Raw genomic sequence first — 22,759 nt, 5'->3', positions numbered from 1 at the left:
ACAGCATAGACAATTGCCTTCAGATGACCCCAAAGATAAAAGTCTAAGGGGGTCAGATCGGGAGGCATTTCTTCTGCGGTGTTGCTATCAGTGTGTGAAGAGTGTGAGAAGAGGGTTGCATTGACAATCCAACACAATGGGCAGCACTTTGAACACATTTTATAAGTGGTCATAAACTTGTAAATAACTCATGAAAGAATAAAGTAACGTTAAAACCGAGCACACCATTGTTTTTCTTGTGAAATTCTCGATAAGTTTGATGTGTCACATGACCCTCTTCCCATTGAAAAAACTAAAGTTGGATACAAAATGGCCGACTTCAAAATGGCCGACATGGTCAACACCCAGCTTGAAAAGTTTCCCCCCTCCCATATACTAATGTGCCACAAACAGGAAGTTAATATCCCCAACCATTCCCATTTTATTTAGGTGTATCCATATAATGGCCCACCCTGTATATCTATATATATATATAAATTGTCTGATCCCATTAAGAGTCCAAATATAGTCATTACAGGCTCTTTCGGCTCGAAATGAAAACCATTACGGAATAATTCTCTGTCGCTGTTATTAATTATCTCTGCTATTTGCTCATCCACATCAGAAGATTCCCCGTTATATCCCCCCCTAACCCCCATGCATGAACAAGCACAGACAAATACTAATAAAACCCGCTCTTCATGTACGCGGCCAAAAAAAGCAGCTCAGATCTTCTCAACACAAACAAGTGAAAAAACAGTTACCATCACAATAGTCCTATAATAGCACTAAAGTCATAATAATAGAATACAACTCCCAGCATGCCCTGGCAGGTGCCTTTAAGGGGTTCTCCAGTTTCATATGAATAATCACAGTATACAGAAAAGTTCTGCAACTCTCTAATCTACACAAACAATATTAGAGAGACCACCGTGGATTCTGGCTTTATATTTGTCAGTAAAAATGACTTCTTTTATTCTTTTTAGTCCTGCAACTTTCTGATTGCATTTATTTTTCGATTCCTGGCCATTTTCAAGATCTCTGCTTGTTGTCAATGAATGAAAACATCATTGTTTACATCCAGAGGCGGATGTCATTGAATGGAAAGAATTATTGTATTGATGAAAATTCATCCTGCTTACGTCCTTCTTACACAGGTGCATGACACGTTACAGTGTCTCTCTTCTAGGGAAGCTGGGTACCTGTTGGACTTGATCAGGACAGTCCTTTAAGTCTGTGGGTGTAAACAAGCATGCTCATATTCATTGCGAGCAAGCAGAGATCTTGAAAATGGTCAGGAATTAATAAAAATCCAACTTAATTAGAAAGTTTCAGAGCAAAAAGAGGGTGAAAGTAGTAATTTTACAGACAAAAAAAAAAGCCAGAATCCATGGTGGTCTCTACGGGTATTGCTGGTGTAGATAGAAACAGAGGTTGTGTATTATGTCGTGGTCTACAACCTAAAGTTCTCCAGATATGCTAAGGGTATGTTCACACGTGCACGTCCGTTACGGCCGAAATGACGGGGCTGTTTTCAGGAGAAAACAGCCCCGTCATTTCAGCCGTAACGGCATGTGCAGGCGCTTGAACTTGGAGTCAATGAATAACGGCTCCAATTACGCCCCAAGAAGTGACAGGTCACTTCTTTGGCGCGGGCATCTATTTACGCGCCGTCTTTTGACAGCGACGCGTAAATATACGCCTCGTGTGAACAGACAAACGTCAGCCCATTGCTTTCAATGGGCAGATGTTTGTCAACGCAATCAAGCCGTAATTTCGGACGTAATTCCAGGCGTAAAACACCCGAATTACGTCCGTAATTTGGCCGTGTGAACATACCCTAATGCTGCAGCTTCAGGCTGACTGACCAAGTAAGAGCATTCCAGATGCAGGTGCAGCTCGGGAGAAGTCTCAGACATTGTATTAAAGTGTAGCTAAATTATCAAGAAAGTTCTGACGTGTCATAGTAACATGTCGGAAGTTTTGATCGGTGGGGGTCCAAGCACTGAGACCCCCACCAATCACTAAAGCGAAGCGGCAGAAGCGCTCGTGTGAGTTCTGAGCCGCTTGGTTTCTTATCGTCTTTTCTCGGAAAGTTGATGTAACAATGTACAGACTCAATAGAAGGTCTATGAGCCAAATGCTCGGCTTTCCGAAGAAAGCCAATCAGAAACAAAGCGGGTGAGTGCTTCTGCCGCTTGGTTTTAGTGACTATTGGGGGTCTTAGTGCTCGGACCCCCACCGATCAAAACTTAGTTACCCTTTAAGAACACTCACACTCTGTGTGACAAGCATAGGACCTGCTGGGAGTTGTAGTTTTACAGCAGCTGGAAACCACTGTGCTTGATATGAACGCGGCCGAGTGTTCGGCTCCTTCCTTCTTGTACCCGGCAGGAATTCTTAGGTTCTTAATGGTTAATGTAAAGTGATTAATCATCTGTAATGAGCTATTAGAGGCAGAAGGCCCCGACACCAGCGTAGAATGTCTTTTATGTATTGTATTTGTCAGTTTTTGCACTCTAGGCATCACTATGAAACAAAAAAAATCTAAAACATACGTCCATATTTGTCAAAAGCAAAACCGTACCCCTGTAGTGCCAGGGAAATTGGCAGGATATTAAAGGGAAAAAATGTTTCAGCGTCGGCCATTGGAGGCAGCGAGTTTGGCAGCTTTCAGCAACCACTTCAGGGACATTTTTCTCATTATACTAAGAGACAGGGGAACGGGAGAGCACAGAAAAATACAGGGGGGGGGGGGGGAGAAGTAGCTACAAAGCCGAAGGCTGGGGAAGAGGGGTAATGGGGCATAACCATGTTGGGGCAAACTAGCCAATATAGAAAACATTTATACAAAGTGCCCAGGGAGGCACAAACTTGTTTACTAATCTCTGATCGGCCAGGTCGCTATGATGTATTTGTCAGAGATAAATTTAAGAAAAAATAATCTGTATTGCACTTTGCCCAATAGCGCCCCCTCTGGAATAAACTCTCTCATCTCTCTTGCCCATGCACAGGTAAAAGAATGGCTCCGTTGTTCAATACCTCACAGTTTAAGCCTAAATAAAATGCTGAGAAACGTCTTCTTTTTTTTTTTTGCTGATCTTGTACTGATAAATCATGTCTTATACTCCAGTCACATCCAGAGCTGCACTCAAAATTCTACGGGCTAATGACAGACACTCCTAAGGCTCATGCACACCGCCATATTACATATTTGTATTGCACAGATCTGTAATGTAGTATCCGAGCATCTGCTATTGGCCCATACTGGACCCCCATGTAACATTGATTTTAACAAATTGTGGCGTGTTCCAACACATGTCGCATTACAGAGATATTTTCTTTGCTAGAAGCATCAGACTTTTGAGCTGTGCGTAGGCTAAATCATCTACAATGCACCAGAGGGAATACTCTGTTCAGACACTGAACCAGAAGGGACAGCAGGGAGATGTGAAGTCAAGCAGCCTGAGAGCTAACAGGAAATAAGCAGGATTGTGAATTTGATTTTACATGTAAATGGAGTATAACACATGAAGTAATTCACAATCAGATTAATTTTGCAGTTATTAAAAGGGGTCATAAATGAGTAGAGAAATGGTTGATTTATTCAAAAAACAGCGCCACACCTGTCCACAGGTTGTGTGGAGTACTGCAGCTCAACCCCATTCACTTCAATGGTGCCGAGCTGCAGTACCAGACACAACCTATAGACAGGTGTGTTTTTCTAACCTTGCACAACCCCTTTAAACATTGACGTTATAGTTTTCCTCTAAGTAACAGGGCACTACGTAAAGCGTAAATTCAAAGAATGTATTACTTACACTGAGCCAGGACTTGCCGTAGGAGGGGGTCCTGGAAATAAAATAATAAGATATTATATTAATCCAAATTATTTTAAACATTAATTTAAATATAATTTTTTTTTATTTTTCTACTAAAAAACTCACCAAACTTGACAAACAGGACCCCGGTGGTGGAGACCGTTTTCCTCCCATTAGTGGCCACACACTGGAAATATCCGGTGTCGGTTGTGTCCAGGTTTCGTATTCGTAACCTGGAGCCATAATTGGTGGCACGGAAGGATATCCTGCGGGGTTCTTGCTCAACAGGAGCATCATTTTTTAACCATCGTATGGTAGGGGAAGGATTCCCCGACACCCTGCAGTGCATCTCCGCCGTCTGGCCCAGCGAAGTTGTTATATTGTTCATTGGTTCATCAAGCTTCAAATAAATATCTGTCAGAGAGAAACCAGAGGAGATTGATTAATACATGAAAAAGTTAAAAAAATAAGCACCTTCATTTCTGTTGATTGAATCCTATTACATTTGTACCGCTCTGTTATTCACACCTGTCAAAAAAGTCAACGTGTATGTCTACTATTGAGCATCATTTTACTGTTTATATACAGGTAACATCTACATAAAAAGCTTGTAAATACAAGACATTACTTATCCTGTACTGATCCGGAGTTACATCCTGTATTATACCCCAGAGCTGCACTCACTATTCTGCTGGTAGAGTCACTGTGTACATACATGACATTACTTATCCTGTACTGATCCTGAGTTATATCCTGTATTATACTCCAGAGCTGCACTCACTATTCTGCTGGTGGAGTCACTGTGTACATACATTACTTATCCTGTACTGATCCTGAGTTACATCCTGTATTATACTCCAGAGCTGCACTCACTATTCTGCTGGTAGAGTCACTGTGTACATACATGACATTACTTATCCTGTACTGATCCTGAGTTATATCCTGTATTATACCCCAGAGCTGCACTCACTATTCTGCTGGTGGAGTCACTGTGTACATACATTACATTACTTATCCTGTACTGATCCTGAGTTACATCCTGTATTATACTCCAGAGCTGCACTCACTATTCTGCTGGTGGAGTCACTGTGTACATACATTACATTACTTATCCTGTACTGATCCTGAGTTATATCCTGTATTATACCCCAGAGCTGCACTCACTATTCTGCTGGTGGAGTCACTGTGTACATACATTACATTACTTATTCTGCACTGATCCTGAGTTACATCCTGTATTATACTCCAGAGCTGCACTCACTATTCTTCTGGTGGAGTCACTGTGTACATACATGACATTACTTATCCTGTACTGATCCTGAGTTACATCCTGTATTATACTCCAGAGCTGCACTCACTATTCTGCTGGTGGAGTCACTGTGTACATACATGACATTACTTATCCTGTACTGATCCTGAGTTACATCCTGCATTATACCCCAGAGCTGCACTCACTATTCTGCTGGTAGAGTCACTGTGTACATACATGACATTACTTATCCTGTACTGATCCTGAGTTATATCCTGTATTATACTCCAGAGCTGCACTCACTATTCTGCTGGTGGAGTCACTGTGTACATACATTACTTATCCTGTATTGATCCTGAGTTACATCCTGTATTATACTCCAGAGCTGCACTCACTATTCTGCTGGTAGAGTCACTGTGTACATACATGACATTACTTATCCTGTACTGATCCTGAGTTATATCCTGTATTATACCCCAGAGCTGCACTCACTATTCTGCTGGTGGAGTCACTGTGTACATACATTACATTACTTATCCTGTACTGATCCTGAGTTACATCCTGTATTATACTCCAGAGCTGCACTCACTATTCTGCTGGTGGAGTCACTGTGTACATACATTACATTACTTATCCTGTACTGATCCTGAGTTATATCCTGTATTATACCCCAGAGCTGCACTCACTATTCTGCTGGTGGAGTCACTGTGTACATACATTACATTACTTATCCTGCACTGATCCTGAGTTACATCCTGTATTATACTCCAGAGCTGCACTCACTATTCTTCTGGTGGAGTCACTGTGTACATACATGACATTACTTATCCTGTACTGATCCTGAGTTACATCCTGTATTATACTCCAGAGCTGCACTCACTATTCTGCTGGTGGAGTCACTGTGTACATACATGACATTACTTATCCTGTACTGATCCTGAGTTACATCCTGCATTATACCCCAGAGCTGCACTCACTATTCTGCTGGTGGTGTCACTGTGTACATACATTACATTACTTATCCTGTACTGATCCTGAGTTACATCGTGCATTATACCCCAGAGCTGCACTCACTATTCTGCTGGTGGAGTCACTGTGTACATACATGATATTACTTATCCTGTACTGATCCTGAGTTACATCCTGTATTATACTCTAGAGCTGCACACACTATTCTGCTGGTGGAGTCACTGTGTACATACATTACATTACTTACCCTGTACTGATCCTGAGTTACATCTTGTATTATACTTCAGAGCTGCACTCCCTATTCTGCTGGTGGAGTCACTGTCTACATACATTACATTACTTATCCTGTACTGATTCTGAGTTATATCCTGTATTATACTCCAGAGCTGCACTCACTATTCTGCTGGTGGAGTCACTGTGTACATACATTACATTACTTATCCTGTACTGATCTTGAGTTACATCCTGTATTATACTCCAGAGCGGAACTCACTATTCTGCTAATTGCTGTAAGAAACATTCAGCAATTTTGGAGATAGACACACCCTAACAGCTTTGCTGAGCCCCTATACAGGGAAACTGTTAACTTTTTATGCATCAGATTTCTGTACTGTGCCTGGTATGTAGAGGACTCTTCCCAGGGTCTCAAATCTTTCTGCAGACCCTACTGCTTCAGTGTCTACAAATTATGCTGGACCGATTTGCATTCTGGTAAAGCTCTGTTCACATACCGTTTCTGAAATGCATTTCGGCTTATGGACCAGGAAATGTATCCACAGGGCGCCATTCACATGGCATATGCCAAAAAGGGTATTCTTTTGGTAAACACTGGGACAGAGACGTAACGTGAAGATCCTGGGCCCCAATGCAAAATCTGTAACAGGACCCCTCCTCACCTACCATTTGCCAGTTATAATACTGGTGTCTACTTATGGGACAGAGGGAACTTTAGGCCCCGTCAGGCACCAGGGCCAGAGTGTGCCTGCTACCTCTGCAACCCCTATAGCCAAGACCCTGCGCCGAGCCAGTATGCTTGGGTATACCTTATTTTTTTGCTGTAGAGAATAGCACAGTAGACTGCGCTATGCTATACAGAGGAAAACAGTTGAAAAGGTACCACACAGTGTAAGTTTTATACTAAAAGAGACTCTTGGCGACACAAGGTGGCGTGCGCGCAGTCTCCAGTCGGAGGTATATGCCGGGAAATCCTCCTATAGCTGCAATAAAAGGTTCAATCGGTATGTGAACAGGGCCTAACTTGTAACCTATTGCTAAGCATTCTAGGAGGTGTTGTATCAAGATCATCTACCAGTGTGCAAATCGTGATTAAAACAGACACTGAACAAGCAGGAACTGTTTGGAGAATTTCGGTCGTATATTCTAAAAACCAACAGGAATCCAGCAAAATTGTTTGCAAAAATGCCACTCGGCGTCGTATGTAGCTTATATAGATGTAAAGCAAAACATGAAGTTCAATGAACCGACAATGGTGAATAAAATGTTAGCCAAGAACTTGCAACAAATTAACAAGGAATACGAAGATGTTTTGTTACATGTTTTATCTTAAAGCAGCTGTTTAACATTGACGGTAACGACCTGCATTACAGACTCCGATTCATATGGATACATTGTGTCAACACAGGAATGTTTCCCATGTCAAAATTACACGAGATGACTAATAAAGTTATCCTTGTTTAATTCCTACTAGAAATTGTCTCTTTAATGGCATTCTCGGTTTTTGCCAAGACAAATGTATTGGGCCGGTCTCTAGAAACGACGCGGACATCAAAGCCGGGGATCACATAAAAACAGAAGCATTCCAGAACCAGTCAAACAAAAACCTCTTTTTTTCTTCTTGGCACCGCGGCCTCATTGTTCAGCTGCCGTTACAATGTGCGTCTCTTTCATGTGAATCTCCAGCTATTCTTTAGGAAATAAATACTCTTGGTTTGGCTTCGATGGGCTGTAAAACTGTAATAATCCCTGATTTCACCATGATTGTCACCAGACCGTCTTAAGAACAAGCCAAAACAGACGGCTACATCAGGAGGGTCCTGATGATGGGACCTGGCGGGACTGGAGATTAATCCTGTAATTCTAATGTAATAACACGAGAGTTCTTCTAATATTGATGTATGATGTTTATTTCATTACCATGAACACTAATCAAATGATCGAGCCAATACTAAGGAATTCCCAAATGTTACATAAAATATACATGCCTTTTACCAGGGAGTAAATATAGGGGGTGCACTTGGGCTCTTGTGCCTAAGGGGGCCCAAAAGGTCTCTCTGCCCCAAATAAGATGACCAGTACATAAGAGGCAGTATTATAGTAGTTATATTCTTGTATATATAGGAGGCAGTATCATAGTAGTTATATTCTTGTATATAGGGGGCAGTATTATAGTAGTTATATTCTTGTATATAGGGGGCAGTATTATAGTAGTTATATTCTTGTATATAGGGGGCAGTATTATAGTAGTTATATTCTTGTATATAGGGGCAGTATTATAGTAGTTATATTCTTGTATATAGGGGCAGTATTATAGTAGTTATATTCTTGTATATAGGGGCAGTATTATAGTAGTTATATTCTTGTATATAGGAGCAGTATTATAGTAGTTATATTCTTGTACATAGGAGCAGTATTATAGTAGTTATATTCTTGTATATAGGAGCAGTATAATAGTAGTTATATTCTTGTATATAGAAGGCAGTATTATAGTAGTTATATTCTTATATATAGGAGCAGTATTATAGTAGTTATATTCTTATATATAGGAGCAGTATTATAGTAGTTATATTCTTGTATATAGGGGCAGTATTATAGTAGTTATATTCTTGTATATAGGGGCAGTATTATAGTAGTTATATTCTTGTACATAGGGGGCAGTATTATAGTAGTTATATTCTTGTATATAGGGGCAGTATTATAGTAGTTATATTCTTATATATAGGAGCAGTATTATAGTAGTTATATTCTTGTATATAGGGGCAGTATTATAGTAGTTATATTCTTGTATATAGGAGCAGTATTATAGTAGTTATATTCTTGTATATAGGGGCAGTATTATAGTAGTTATATTCTTGTATATAGGGGGCAGTATTATAGTAGTTATATTCTTGTATATAGGAGCAGTATTATAGTAGTTATATTCTTGTATATAGGGGCAGTATTATAGTAGTTATATTCTTGTATATAGGGGCAGTATTATAGTAGTTATATTCTTGTACATAGGGGGCAGTATTATAGTAGTTATATTCTTGTATATAGGAGCAGTATTATAGTAGTTATATTCTTGTATATAGGGGCAGTATTATAGTAGTTATATTCTTGTATATAGGGGCAGTATTATAGCAGTTATATTCTTGTATATAGGGGGCAGTATTATAGTAGTTATATTCCTGTATATAGGGGCAGTATTGTAGTAGTTATATTCTTGTGTATAGAGGACAGTATTGTACTAGTTATATTCTTGTATATAGGAGCAGTATTATAGTAGTTATATTCTTGTATATAGGGGCAGTATTATAGTAGTTATATTCTTGTATATAGGGGCAGTATTATAGTAGTTATATTCTTGTACATAGGGGGCAGTATTATAGTAGTTATATTCTTGTATATAGGAGCAGTATTATAGTAGTTATATTCTTGTATATAGGGGCAGTATTATAGTAGTTATATTCTTGTATATAGGGGCAATATTATAGTAGTTATATTCTTGTATATAGGAGCAGTATTATAGTAGTTATATTCTTGTATATAGGGGGCAGTATTATAGTAGTTATATTCTTGTATATAGGGGGTAGTATTACAGTAGTTATATTATTGTATATAGGAGCAGTAGTATAGTAGTTACATTCTTGTATATAGGAGCAGTATTATAGTAGTTATATTCTTGTATATAGGAGGCAGTATTATAGTAGTTATATTCTTGTATATAGGGGGCAGTATTATAGTAGATATATTCTTGTATATAGGGGGAAGTATTATAGTAGTTATATTCTTGTATATGCAGAGCAGTATTATAGTAGTTATATTCTTGTATATAGGGGGCAGTATTATAGTAGTTATATTCTTGTATATAGGGGGCAGTATTGTAGTAGTTATATTCTTGTATATAGGGGCAGTATTATAGTAGTTATATTCTTGTATATAGGAGGCAGTATTATAGTAGTTATATTCTTGTATATAGGGGGCAGTATTATAGTAGCTATATTCTTGTACATAGTGGGCAATATTACAGTAGGCATATTCTTGTAGATAGGGGGCAGTATTACAGTAGGCATATTCTTGTAGATAGGGGGCAGTATTATATTAGTATTATAGTTAGAATCTTGTACATCGGGCAGTATTTTTTATGGTAATGGCCTTTCTATTCTTAGTGTCAAGAACCACAGAAACATGTTTGTGTCTCCTAAAACGTATAAATGTTTGGCACGAGACTCCCTAAATATAAAATTTCTATGCAAAAATAATATAAAAACTAATTACAGTAATAATGTTGTCTTTTAACATCATCATTATTTCCAGATGCAATGCAACAGGGACTTTGTGGGATACATTCTTCTTCTTTAAGAGAGGGATAAAATCTTTATTTTGCATAGTAAAGTGTATTGAAAAATTGATCAGCTTCTGCCAGAATGTGTTTAGAAAAATCTATTTTGAGCCAATAATTTATTATAATTAGGTGGAACCCCTTCCCGGAATGAGTAATATAATAGTAATGATGTATATATATTAGTCCAGGAGGGCTGGTAATGGGTTAATGTGTTGATAATGGTCCAGTACCACTTTGTTAAAGACCTTCTCCTTCCTCGTGTACCTCATCCTCATCCAAGACATCTGCAGCAACTTAAGTCCTTGGCACTTCGCGCTGAATGATGTGAGCAGCACCAATTCACAGTCCCCCATTCACTTTCACTAGAGCGAGTTTGGCTCAAGTGATCGAGTCTGCAGCCAGATACATACAGTTTCTGCCATTCAGTGGAACGTGCGTGCCAGCGACTTCTCTACCCCAGATCTTGGAAAGTACAAAAAGTAGCAAAAAAATCTAGTAATTAAAACCGAAGCTGAAATACTAATTATTTTGCGTCAAAGTGTATCTTCTATCCTATGGGTAAGTTCACACGCTGCATAAATGATAAGCGGAAAAAACGCTCAGAAATTGACCTGCGGTGCGTTCTTTTTTTAATCCGCAGCATGTCAATTGTATTTGCGTAAATGCTGCTTATTCGTTGCGGGTTTTCCCCATTGAATTCATTGGGGAGGTAAAACCTGCAACAAATAGCAGATGTTGCGACTATAGCGGCGGAAAAACAGCAATTCCGCCACTGAAAAACACAACTCCTAAAAAAAAAAAATCCTATACTTATCCAGAATTCTGTGTTTCTTCATCCATGCCGACCTCCTGGGATGACGTTTCATCCCATGTGACCACTGCAGCCAATCACAGGCTGCAGCGGTCACATGGGATGAAACGTCATCCCAGGGCTGCAGAATGTCAGGGCGTCGGAGGGATGCGTCGCGATGGTAAGTATCTTTTTTTTTTTCAGTGCAGAATTTCCACAGCGGACATTCCGGCCGAAAAACTTTGTCTTTGTAGAAAAAAAAAACAAGAGTAGAATGACCCCCAGGCCGATTCCACTGAAGGTCACGTTGAAGGCATAGACACCTGAAGAAGGGCCCCGGCATGCGTTGGACCTATCCTGCTTCCCCAAATTATACAAAATTGAAGATTAATAATGTTGTGGTCCTTGTGAAGTGGGTCGGCCCACATTATAGGGAACAAGGACGGCCTCCATTGTACGTATGTCCTAGACCGTAACAATATCCCATTTGGTCCAATTCCACTAAAAATCTCACATTTCTATTCATATTTTCCATCCCTATAAGACTGGAAACATCACCTCATCTGGACCCGCAGAGCCGCACTCCTTCAGGCAATATCTCCCTTTCTCTGTCACATTTTTATCGGTAGTAGTTAAACTTGTATAAAAGTAGAGAAAAAGTTTAAATCTGTCCAAACGTGAGTAAAACCTAAGAATAGTAGAGATATATGGCGACCATTAATGTCTTGTGATGTACGCAGAGATTTATGGCCCTCTTATGTATAGTTTTGCTGTAACACTCGACATAAATATTGTTTAAAGACTGTAAATGTATCAACCGCAAAGCAAGAGACGTTTGGGAAGAGCCATTGCTGGCACGAGGAGACCTGGGAGTCAAGTCTACAAAAAGGAATGGGGCTATTTCCTCACTAATGAGAGAATTGTACCCAAAATTGTTAATTTTTACTTCCCGCGCCAAAAAATTGGCCTTTTAACATTTTTCTTGGCTCATCATCTCACCAGTGGAGGACAGAACTATTTCTTGAAAATGTATCAAACCCAGTGTAACTTCCAGAATATAAGAAGCTCTTGCTTTTCCAACGAAGGGTATCAGACAGGTACTGCCTTGCACGGAGGGTGTGTGGGGGAGGGGATGAGAGTCAGTGCTGGGAGTAGTTGTTCCCCTGCCACGTTTGAGACTTCTGGTGTAGAATAATTTTGCTGGCCATCACGTCTTTCTTCATTCTTGATGTTTATGTGAAGACTTAATGAGTTCCGTACTGAAAGTATGAATCAAAGTAAAAACATGGAGCAGCGAGCGGGGACAGTAAAGCGATTCCTCAGGGCCGAGGCTGTCAGGACAAGCTGCGAAACAACAGGGAGTCAGAACAAAGAAGTATGTGTAGGTTTGGGAGGGGCCACGGATTCTGCAAGGGGCACTGTGTATTTTGGCAAAATACTTAAAGAGCCGGTCACTACTGAGATTAAGATCAATGATGCAGTAAAGATATTACAAAAATAGATTTTATAAGTTAATTTGGAGTATAGATTTCATATTCTTAATTAATGCATTGGGAGGAACTCTTTTTCCTGTTCTCATTGTCACCCCCTGCTGAGTAATGTACCGTATGCCAAGAGGAGAAAGTGACAACTACTCTGCGCATATTTCTGTCTTACAAGCGTGGTTGTCAATTAATCCAGTGACCTGCCTAACGAAGGAAATATCTTTACCACATTAATACTATCTAGAATGTAAATATTATAACCCTACCCCCATTATACAAGAAAATAACTACTATAATACTGCCCCTATATACAAGAATATAACTACTATAATACTACCCACTATATACAAGAATATAACTACTATAATACTGCCCCCTATATACAAGAATATAACTACTATAATACTGCCCCTATATACAAGAATATAACTACTATAATACTGCCCCTATATACAAGAATATAACTACTATAATACTGCCCCTATATACAAGAATATAACTACTATAATACTGCTCCCTATATACAAGAATATAACTACTATAATACTGCCCTGTATATACAAGAATATAACTACTATAATACTGCCCCTATATACAAGAATATAACTACTATAATACTTCCCCCTATATACAAGTATATAACTACTATAATACTGCCCCCTATATACAAGAATATAACTACTATAATACTGCCCCTATATACAAGAACATAACTACTATAATACTGCTCCTATATACAAGAATATAACTACTATAATACTGCCCCTATATACAAGAATATAACTACTATAATACTGCCCCCTATACACAAGAATATAACTACTATAATACTGCCTCCTATATACAAGAATATAATTACTATAATACTGCTCCTATATACAAGAATATAACAACTATAATACTGCCCCTATATACAAGAATATAACTACTATAATACTACCCCCTATATACAAGAATATAACTACTATAATACTGCCTCCTATATACAAGAATATAATTACTATAATACTGCTCCTATATACAAGAATATAACAACTATAATACTGCCCCCTATACACAAGAATATAACTACTATAATACTGCCCCCTATACACAAGAATATAACTACTATAATACTGCCTCCTATATACAAGAATATAATTACTATAATACTGCTCCTATATACAAGAATATAACAACTATAATACTGCCCCCTATACACAAGAATATAACTACTATAATACTGCCCCCTATATACAAGAATATAACTACTATAATACTGCCCCCTATATACAAGAATATAACAACTATAATACTGCCCCCTATACACAAGAATATAACTACTATAATACTGCCCCCTATATACAAGAATATAACAACTATAATACTGCCCCCTATACACAAGAATATAACTACTATAATACTGCCCCCTATATACAAGAATATAACTACTATAATACTGCCCCCTATACACAAGAATATAACTACTATAATACTGCCTTCTATATACAAGAATATAACTACTATAATACTGCCTCCTATATACAAGAATATTATTACTATAATACTGCTCCTATATACAAGAATATAACAACTATAATACTGCTCCTATATACAAGAATATAATTACTATAATACTGCCCCTATATACAAGAATATAACCACTATAATACTGCCTCCTATATACAAGAATATAACTACTATAATACTGTCCCCTATATACAAGAATATAACTACTATAATACTGCCCCTATATACAAGAATATAACTACTATAATACTGCCTCCTATATACAAGAATATAACTACTATAATACTGCTCATGTATACAAGAATATAACTACTATAATACTGCCCCCTATATACAAGAATATAACTACTATGATACTGCCCCTTATATACAAGAATATAACTTCTATAATACTGCCCCTATATACAAGAATATAACTACTATAATACTGCCCCTATATACAAGAATATAACTTCTATAATACTGCCCCTATATACAAGAATATAACTACTATAATACTGCCCCTTATATACAAGAATATAACTACTTCAATACTGCCCCCCTATATACAAGAATATAACTACTGTAATACTGCCCCTATACACAAGACTATAACTACTATAATACTGCTTCTATATACAAGAATATAACTACTATAATACTGCCCCCTAAATACAAGAATATAACTACTATAATACTGCTCCTATATACAAGAATATAACTACTATAATACTGCCCCTATATACAAGAATATAACTACTATAATACTGCCCCTATATACAAGAATATAACTACTATAATACTGCCCCTATATACAAGAATACAACTACTATAATACTGCTCCTATATACAAGAATATACCTACTATAATACTGCCCCCTATATACAAGAATATAACTACTATAATACTGCTCCTATATACAAGAATATAACTACTATAATACTGCCCCCTACATACAAGAATATAATTACTATAATACTGCTCCTATATACAAGAATATAACTACTATAATACTGCCCCTATATACAAGAATATAACTACTATAATACTGCCTCCCTATATACAAGAATATAACTACTATAATACTGCCCCCTATATACAAGAATATAACTACTATAATACTGCCCCCTATATACAAGAATATAACTACTATAATACTGCTCCTATATACAGGAATATAACTACTATAATACTGCCCCCATATACAAGAATATAACTACTATAATACTGCTCCTATATACAAGAATATAACTACTATAATACTGCTCCTATATACAAGAATATAACTACTATAATACTGCCCCTATATACAGGAATATAACTACTATAATACTGCTCCTATATACAAGTATATATATACTATAACACTGCCCCCAATGACCGTCTGGGAAAGTTGGAGGACATCCCCTAAGTGACGGACATATTTGTTGTCACGAAGGTTTCCCTAGAACATAAACGTTTATAATAATTTTTGTTTTCAGTAGAAATCTTCTTTACGGTGTATTGTTGCAAATTCTGTAAAATTCTTTAGTCCGACACCAGATGTTGAATTTCAGGTGATATTTATTTGAGGACCATTCATGTTGGATGCTTAAACACTCAGATTTCCAGACCATTAGGTGCCAGATTAACTGATCTCTATATACTTTGAAATATTCCCAAGCATGTAACAAATAATCCCCCTGACCCTACAATATCCATACGGGGCCCTCCTCACACCTCCCACACTGATATACACAGATTATCTGGGATGTAATGTCCATTTGTCATTGCACCAACCACATGATTCATGGTCCCACAGTTATCCAAGGGGGTCTCCAGACTCAATTGATCACGAGAGAACAGTCCCAGCCTTTCACCTACAGAACATGAATGATCAGCTGTCAGGGGGCACATATATACGAGACAGGAGAGATGGAAATAAATATCTGAGGCTCCTTTAAAAAAAGTTCATGTATATCTATGGAACCGGCTTTTAATAACAAATATCCACATTAGATCCATTTCTCTACACCCCATAATTCAGCCGCTTTGTGTTTTCGGCTGGTGGATGACATTTCCCAGACTGGAGGAATGCAGCAGAGCTGTGTGCACTGGACGAAGTAGTGAAATAAAAAGTCATCTCACATACAACATGCTCAGTCACTGGAAAGATGGAGTACTAGACTGGGGCTCAGTGACTCCCACCTACAGTCCATGGACTTCCATAACTCACCAGTGCCGTGCCCTCCGAGACATCAACACAGAATGTTCTATCTCCAGTTTTCTTTCTTTCTTTTATGTAGTTTTATGTGTTTTTTTTTACCTCAATTTGGCTGATTTGTAGCCTTCAGCTAGGGTTAAATTAGAGGTTGACTAATGGGCAATGCCGTTGACCCACAAACCCTCTTTTCCCCCAAAGAAATGTTACGACCCTGAAGTGGACCGTCATCTCAACCTCTACTGAAAGCTTTACCAGTTCATTGGACCATTGTGTCCCATTATGTGATGTCACAGCACTAGTGTGATGATGTCACTCATCCTTCACCGGGGACGCAGAGACCCATCAGTCCACCCTTAATACTGCTGTCTTATTCCAGCCCCTTTGACCAAATATCATGGCAAGTTGAGGGCACCTGCAACAACCTTCAGTGGCCGAATTTATCGACAATGTGACGCACATGTTCATCGGCGGAATCGATGCAAAACAACCAAAATGTAAAAAAATGCAGCAACATAATATTGTTTTCCAATGTGCGACTCAAGTTATCGTCACTTCTGATCATGTTCGTTTTTTAGCGGCATCCTGCAACTTTTTATTTTTCGTTTTTTTGTGATCATTTTAGCCATGAATTGATATAATTTAATAAAATATATAAAAAAAATATGGCATTGCCACCATAGACTCTAAGACCTTCCAGAACCACAGGCTTTATACTGCAGTACCTGGCATTCAGCTGAAAAGGACTTTTGGGAGGAACATTAGGACGAGGATCCTGCTATCAGTTGTTCTCAGCCAATCAGCATTACAGAGGACGTGCTAGGATTGGCCATTGTTGGTAGGATCACATTCTAATGTCGGGTTGCACCGATAGTGTGGTCTTTGCACAAAAAAAAAGTGGAGGAACTATCAAAAATGAGTCGGATTGGGTGTGAAAGGAAAGCTTCGCCCCTTAAGGAAGCAAATGAGAATTTTTTTAAAAAAAATTCACTAAATTCAGACAAAAAACTTGAGCATTTTCATCAGTAAAAACCTTTGCATTGGGTTAACTTTAGAGTGTGTAACAGGGTAAACAATTGTCACTGACGTTAAATGCAACACATTGGCGCATACAGGAAACATTACTCATCTATTTCTGCCGTAATCTAATACAGGACATTTTATTTACCCAATCCCAGTCTTAATTTGTTCCAAAGTCTGTGTTCTGTTAGAAAAATGTTTTTGTTAGTTGGAGAGGCCGACGGAGCCCATGCGTTTCATGTCTGTATACAGTATATGTTACGTGAATTATGAGGGTGACTTATGATGTGTTTTGTGAGAGTTGGCAAAATATCAGAACGAAGAAAACATCTCAGACCGACTTTCCAGATATCGGCGAACGTTCCCAAGTTTGTAAATGCCGACTACGCCGTTGTTATCCTATATTTATATAGTGCTGAGCAGAGACCTTACTCATAGGCACCCGCAGAGCTTGCAATCGAATTCTTAGGACTATAGGTAGGCTCAGCTGCAGCAAAATATATAAAGGGGAGGGGGTAGGTCACATAGCAAAAATCAGAAGAAGACCCCGTCCTGTTTCTAAATCACATCCCAACCCCCACCACATCGAAGGACAGAAGGACCAGTCTTCTACAACCCCCTTCCCTGAATGAGAGAATGGTGGTGTGACCCTCAAACCCATTCCTCTCTCGTTTGCGGCTGTTCCTGTGGGGAGAGGTACGGTAGCTTGAGCTGGGGTCTGAGCCCCATCAGGAGCAGAGTTTTAGCAAACGCTGCTTATTTGTTGCGGGTTTCCCCCATAAAATAGCAAATAGCAGTTGTTGCGCTTATTGCGGCGGAATCACAGCTATTCCACCGCAATAACGCAACTCAGAAAAAAATAAAAATGTTATACTTACCCAGAAGTCTGTGTTCTTCCTCCCGGCCGGCCTCCTCGGATGACGTTTCATCCCATGTGACTGCCATGCAGCCAATCACAGGCTGCAGTGGTCTCCTGGGATGAATTATCATCCCAGGAGGTCGGCCTGTTAGCATGCCGGCTAAAATGCTCAGCAGTTTCCGCAGCGGACATTCTGGGCGAAAAACTGGTGGGGTTTTTTCGCCCGGAATTCCCTGCAGCCACCAGGGCGGATACCAGATACCGCTGGCCCGCTACCAAATGATCCACGGCCCGTTATTGGGGATCACTGTTGTGGTTGGGGATCACTGCTTTATAGCATGTATGACCATGATCATATATAATATAGGAGCGATAAGGGGTGAAGGATGAATAAGATTTGTTGTCATGGGGACTCAACAGTTATGGGGGGGGGGGGGGGGGTTAGGTCCAATTATAACCCTGTCAGAAGAAGTGAACTTTTAGGGTGCAGTTGGGAAGTTTCGGAAAAGGGAAATTTCAGGTAGTACTTTTTTTTTTTTAACATTTTTTTTTAAAATGTGGCTCCAACTACCTCCGTCCGCAGCAAATAAGTTAAGGGCCCCAATTCCAGTAGTGATATGGGGTCCCATTAGAGGTATAGCTTGACGCTCCTGGCCCCCCAAACTGCTACTTGTCACTTAGTACTCCTATACTCCTATGTGGCAGAAGGTCTTTTGGGCAACACCCCTCCCCAGTGTGACTGCAACCTCAGTTATGCACCCCATATCTAACCCACTGGGCTCCAGGATTATTATTTGTGGACCTGGATGGAAGATAGCAATACTATTTAAATCTGTATTATTTTAATATTCGAGAGAGAATTAGGAAAAAGCTAAAAATTTATATAAGACAGAAAATTAAAACGACCAATTAATAGATACATGTGTAAAAGGGAAATACAAACCTAGGTATATTGGCTGCACTACTTGTCCCAGCTGACATGATTTTTATAGTGGAACATCACCTTTAGATAAGAGCAGGCAAGTACCGGGTACTATGTGGACCCCAGATATCAGAACCGCCCCCCCCCCCACCTCCACTGCAACGATCAGACTTGACTTTTAATAAAAGTTTATTGTAGCACTGTCCCTTTAAGGATGTGAATCCATTGATAGAATTACATGACCACACCCCGTTCTCAGGGTTCCATTAGACGGGCAGATATTATCTCATGAACGAGCGACAAGTGATGATTTAGCGAGTGGTTTGCGTATTAAAGACGCTCTATTACACGTAACCGTAATTGCTAAAGTTTTTCCGCTGTTCATTAGTTACTGCGATCGTTGCTCGTTCACCCAGACCTCATTTCTAAACTGCTATGGACTGGTGGATTTCTGATTAGACGAGGGGATTCGGTGGCGACGATCGCAAATCTTTTGTTTAGATAGATGTGCTTGATCCACAGAAACCGAGCGATTTATCGTTCGATCGGTGCACGCTATTACACGCGGAGGTTAAATGATCCATTACATGGTATTTTGGGATTTCTGCTTTCGAACGTGATGAAGCATTTAAAGGGCAATTGCATCCCCCCTAAAAATTTTGCAATGCTATCTGATCACCAAAACTCACATATTATGTATAGGCATATAATGGATGACACTCTCAAAAAGCGTTGTCTGATTTAGAGAGCGCATCTTACAATATCCTATTAGGGAATACGGAGTTAATGGAGTGGCTACAAAGAGCGTCTCTCACTCTGGAGGACCCGACATGTCCGTACATTACTCAGACAGCTCATTGATTTCAACAGGTACTGTGAGATGCCTCATTTCCCCTGCGGTGGCGCTGCACTACTTGTCCCAGCTGACATGATTTTCATAGCGGAATTAACATGTGACATGACCTTTAGACAACACGGCTATTTTCGGCCGTTTTTCGGGCCGTAAAATCGAAGCAGAACGCCTCCAAACATCTGCCCATTGATTGCAATGGGAAAAAACGGCGTTCTGTTCCAATGGGCCGTTTTTTTACGCGGCCGTTTTGAAAAACGGACACATAAAAAAACGGCCGCGAAAAAGATGTGCAGGACACTTCTTGGGACATTTTTGGAGCCGTTTTTCATTGACTCTATTGAAAACCGTAAGAAAAATGCAGTGAAAATCGCGAGTGGCTTAGTCTAGCGTGTGAACATACCCTAAGAGCGGGCAAGCACCAGGTACTATGTGGACCCCAGATTCAATCCGTACGATTATTGTTCCGTCTAAGGGTATGTGCACGCGCTTTACTAAAAAAACTTCTGAAAATACGGAGCTGTTTTCAAGGGAAACAGCTCCTGATTTTCAGACTTTTTTTTTTTTGCAACTTGTGTTTTTCGCTGCGTTTTTTACGCCTGTTTTTGGAGCTGTTGAAAAACGGCCGCGTAAAAAAATGGCCCGTCGGAACAGAACGCTGTATTTCCCATTGCAATCAATGGGCAGATGTTTTGAGGCGTTCTGCTTCCAATTTCGTGTGCACATACCCTTATAGGGCATTCAGAATACCCGGTCTTAAAGGGCCCTTACTCCTATACTGTTTTGGATTGTGGGGTGTGAGTTTACCAATGACTGATAGAGTCTCATGTGTAGAAGTTTTTTCACATTCTCTGGTCTGAAACGGTTATTTTTCCTTATCTCTCGCGGTCAGGGAGAAACAGCGCCGGAGGGGCAGTGTGGTATGAGTGTAATAATTTATCCCCCACTACGATGAATATCAGAAGTTGGACTGAGAATTCCTGACATGCACAAAAAGACAAACTTTTCCGATTATCTAGCAGTCAGCACATACCTAATCAGAGTCAGGAGAGGACTGATGAAACAAACGCTAATGCGATATCTGTCTAACACTATTAGGTTGAATAAGGTTATACCCCCCCTCCCCCTCCCCACTTTCATTTTTTTATTTTTTTTAAAAAATGTTCACAATTGGGAATTATTGCAAAACTCTGATGGAGCAGCCGGAGATGGAGCCCAGCTGGATTTCCAGCTGTATGGACCATCTGGGTCATCTTATGAGCTGAAAAGATAACAAAAATATTAAGAGGAGGTTAAATGATCCATTACATGGTATTTTTGGATTTCTGCTCTCGAACGTCAAGAAGTGTTTAAAGGGCAGTTCCATCCCCCCCAAAAAATTCACATTTGCTGTCTGATCACCAAAATTCACATATTATGTATAGATATAGAATGGGCGACACTGCTCTTAAAAGGGGTCACCTTATCTAGAGAACGCATCTTCCAACATCCTATTAGGAAATACTGAGTTAACAGAGCCAGAACAAAGAGTGGCTACAAAGAGCATCTCTCACTCTGGGGGTCGCGACACGACCGTACATTACACAGACAGCTCATTGATTTCAATGGGAACTGTGTAATGACTCATTTCACCTGTGGTGGAGCTGCAGAAGAATTAAACACGTCCATACTGCGGTGTTCTCCCACTGATTAAAGCTGATCACGGTGATCAGTTTATCATCCGGGGACCTTCTAGCATAAACAAATTTGCCAAAAAACAGACAACCCCTTTTAGGACATATTTCCCATCACACGCAACCTTAAGCCTTTAGCAATGGACAAATCTGTGGCATATACAAAATAAAAAAAATCACCACCCCATTGTCAGACATCCAAGACTAAAGGAACAGTTCAAAAAGCATTTCCACTTAAAAGTAATGTACATACAATAAATTTAAGTCGGATTCGGAAATACTAAATTGGTAGTGGTAGGAGGAGTAGTATAGGTACTAGTGGTGAAAAACGGTACTGCAATTTTAAGACAACTGTAAAACAAAATGAGATGAAAGAATCCTTTAGAAATAGCAAACCCTTTGTTTGGAAAGGGAACACAGTTTTTTTTCTAAATATGACCCAAAAATTCTGGGCCGATTAAATTTTTAATATACCGTTTAAGCAGTCGGAGTTGCTTTTTACTATTACAGAGCTACAAAATTTCCTGTATAGACATAGGGGGTATTTATCAACCTTTCTACATTAGTTATGAAGTGCAGAAAAGTTGTAAAAAGGGCACAAAAGTAGCAAATTGTGGTGCAACGGCACTCCGCCCTCGCCACTTTTTAAGAAAGGGTGTGGCTTAACAAAAGGGGGCGGTGCCACACAGTCGGATAAATGTATTTTAATTTACACCGGAAAACGGGCGGAAATTCTAGTGGAAATAGACAACAACTCCAAGCTGGCGGAAATGTCACTCTGTGGGGCGTATCCCCCAACCCCCATCAGAAAATTAATGTGGACTGTCACTTAAATGCATCCCTATGATGTTGTATTATCTGGTGTAAATTTTGTGCTTTGCTAAATTGTA

At 39.3% G+C, this 22,759-nt stretch overlaps 1 protein-coding gene across 2 annotated transcripts in view; it reads right to left on the bottom strand.

Annotated features, from left to right (window-relative positions):
• Window positions 1-22,759, bottom strand: part of ROR1 (receptor tyrosine kinase like orphan receptor 1) — a 211,800-nt gene that overhangs the window by 43,257 nt on the left and 145,784 nt on the right. For both annotated transcript variants that reach the window (XM_075832085.1, XM_075832086.1), the window contains exons 3-4: window positions 3,927-4,214; window positions 3,801-3,831 (exon numbers count right to left, since the gene is read on the bottom strand). In XM_075832085.1, the coding sequence (XP_075688200.1) occupies window positions 3,801-3,831; window positions 3,927-4,214 (319 nt within the window). The remainder of the gene's footprint in view (window positions 1-3,800; window positions 3,832-3,926; window positions 4,215-22,759) is intronic.

The sequence above is a fragment of the Rhinoderma darwinii genome, chromosome 7, assembly GCF_050947455.1.
Source record: "Rhinoderma darwinii isolate aRhiDar2 chromosome 7, aRhiDar2.hap1, whole genome shotgun sequence".
NCBI classification, from domain to species: Eukaryota; Metazoa; Chordata; class Amphibia; order Anura; family Rhinodermatidae; genus Rhinoderma; species Rhinoderma darwinii.
This window is presented reverse-complemented; position numbering and strand designations above follow the sequence as displayed.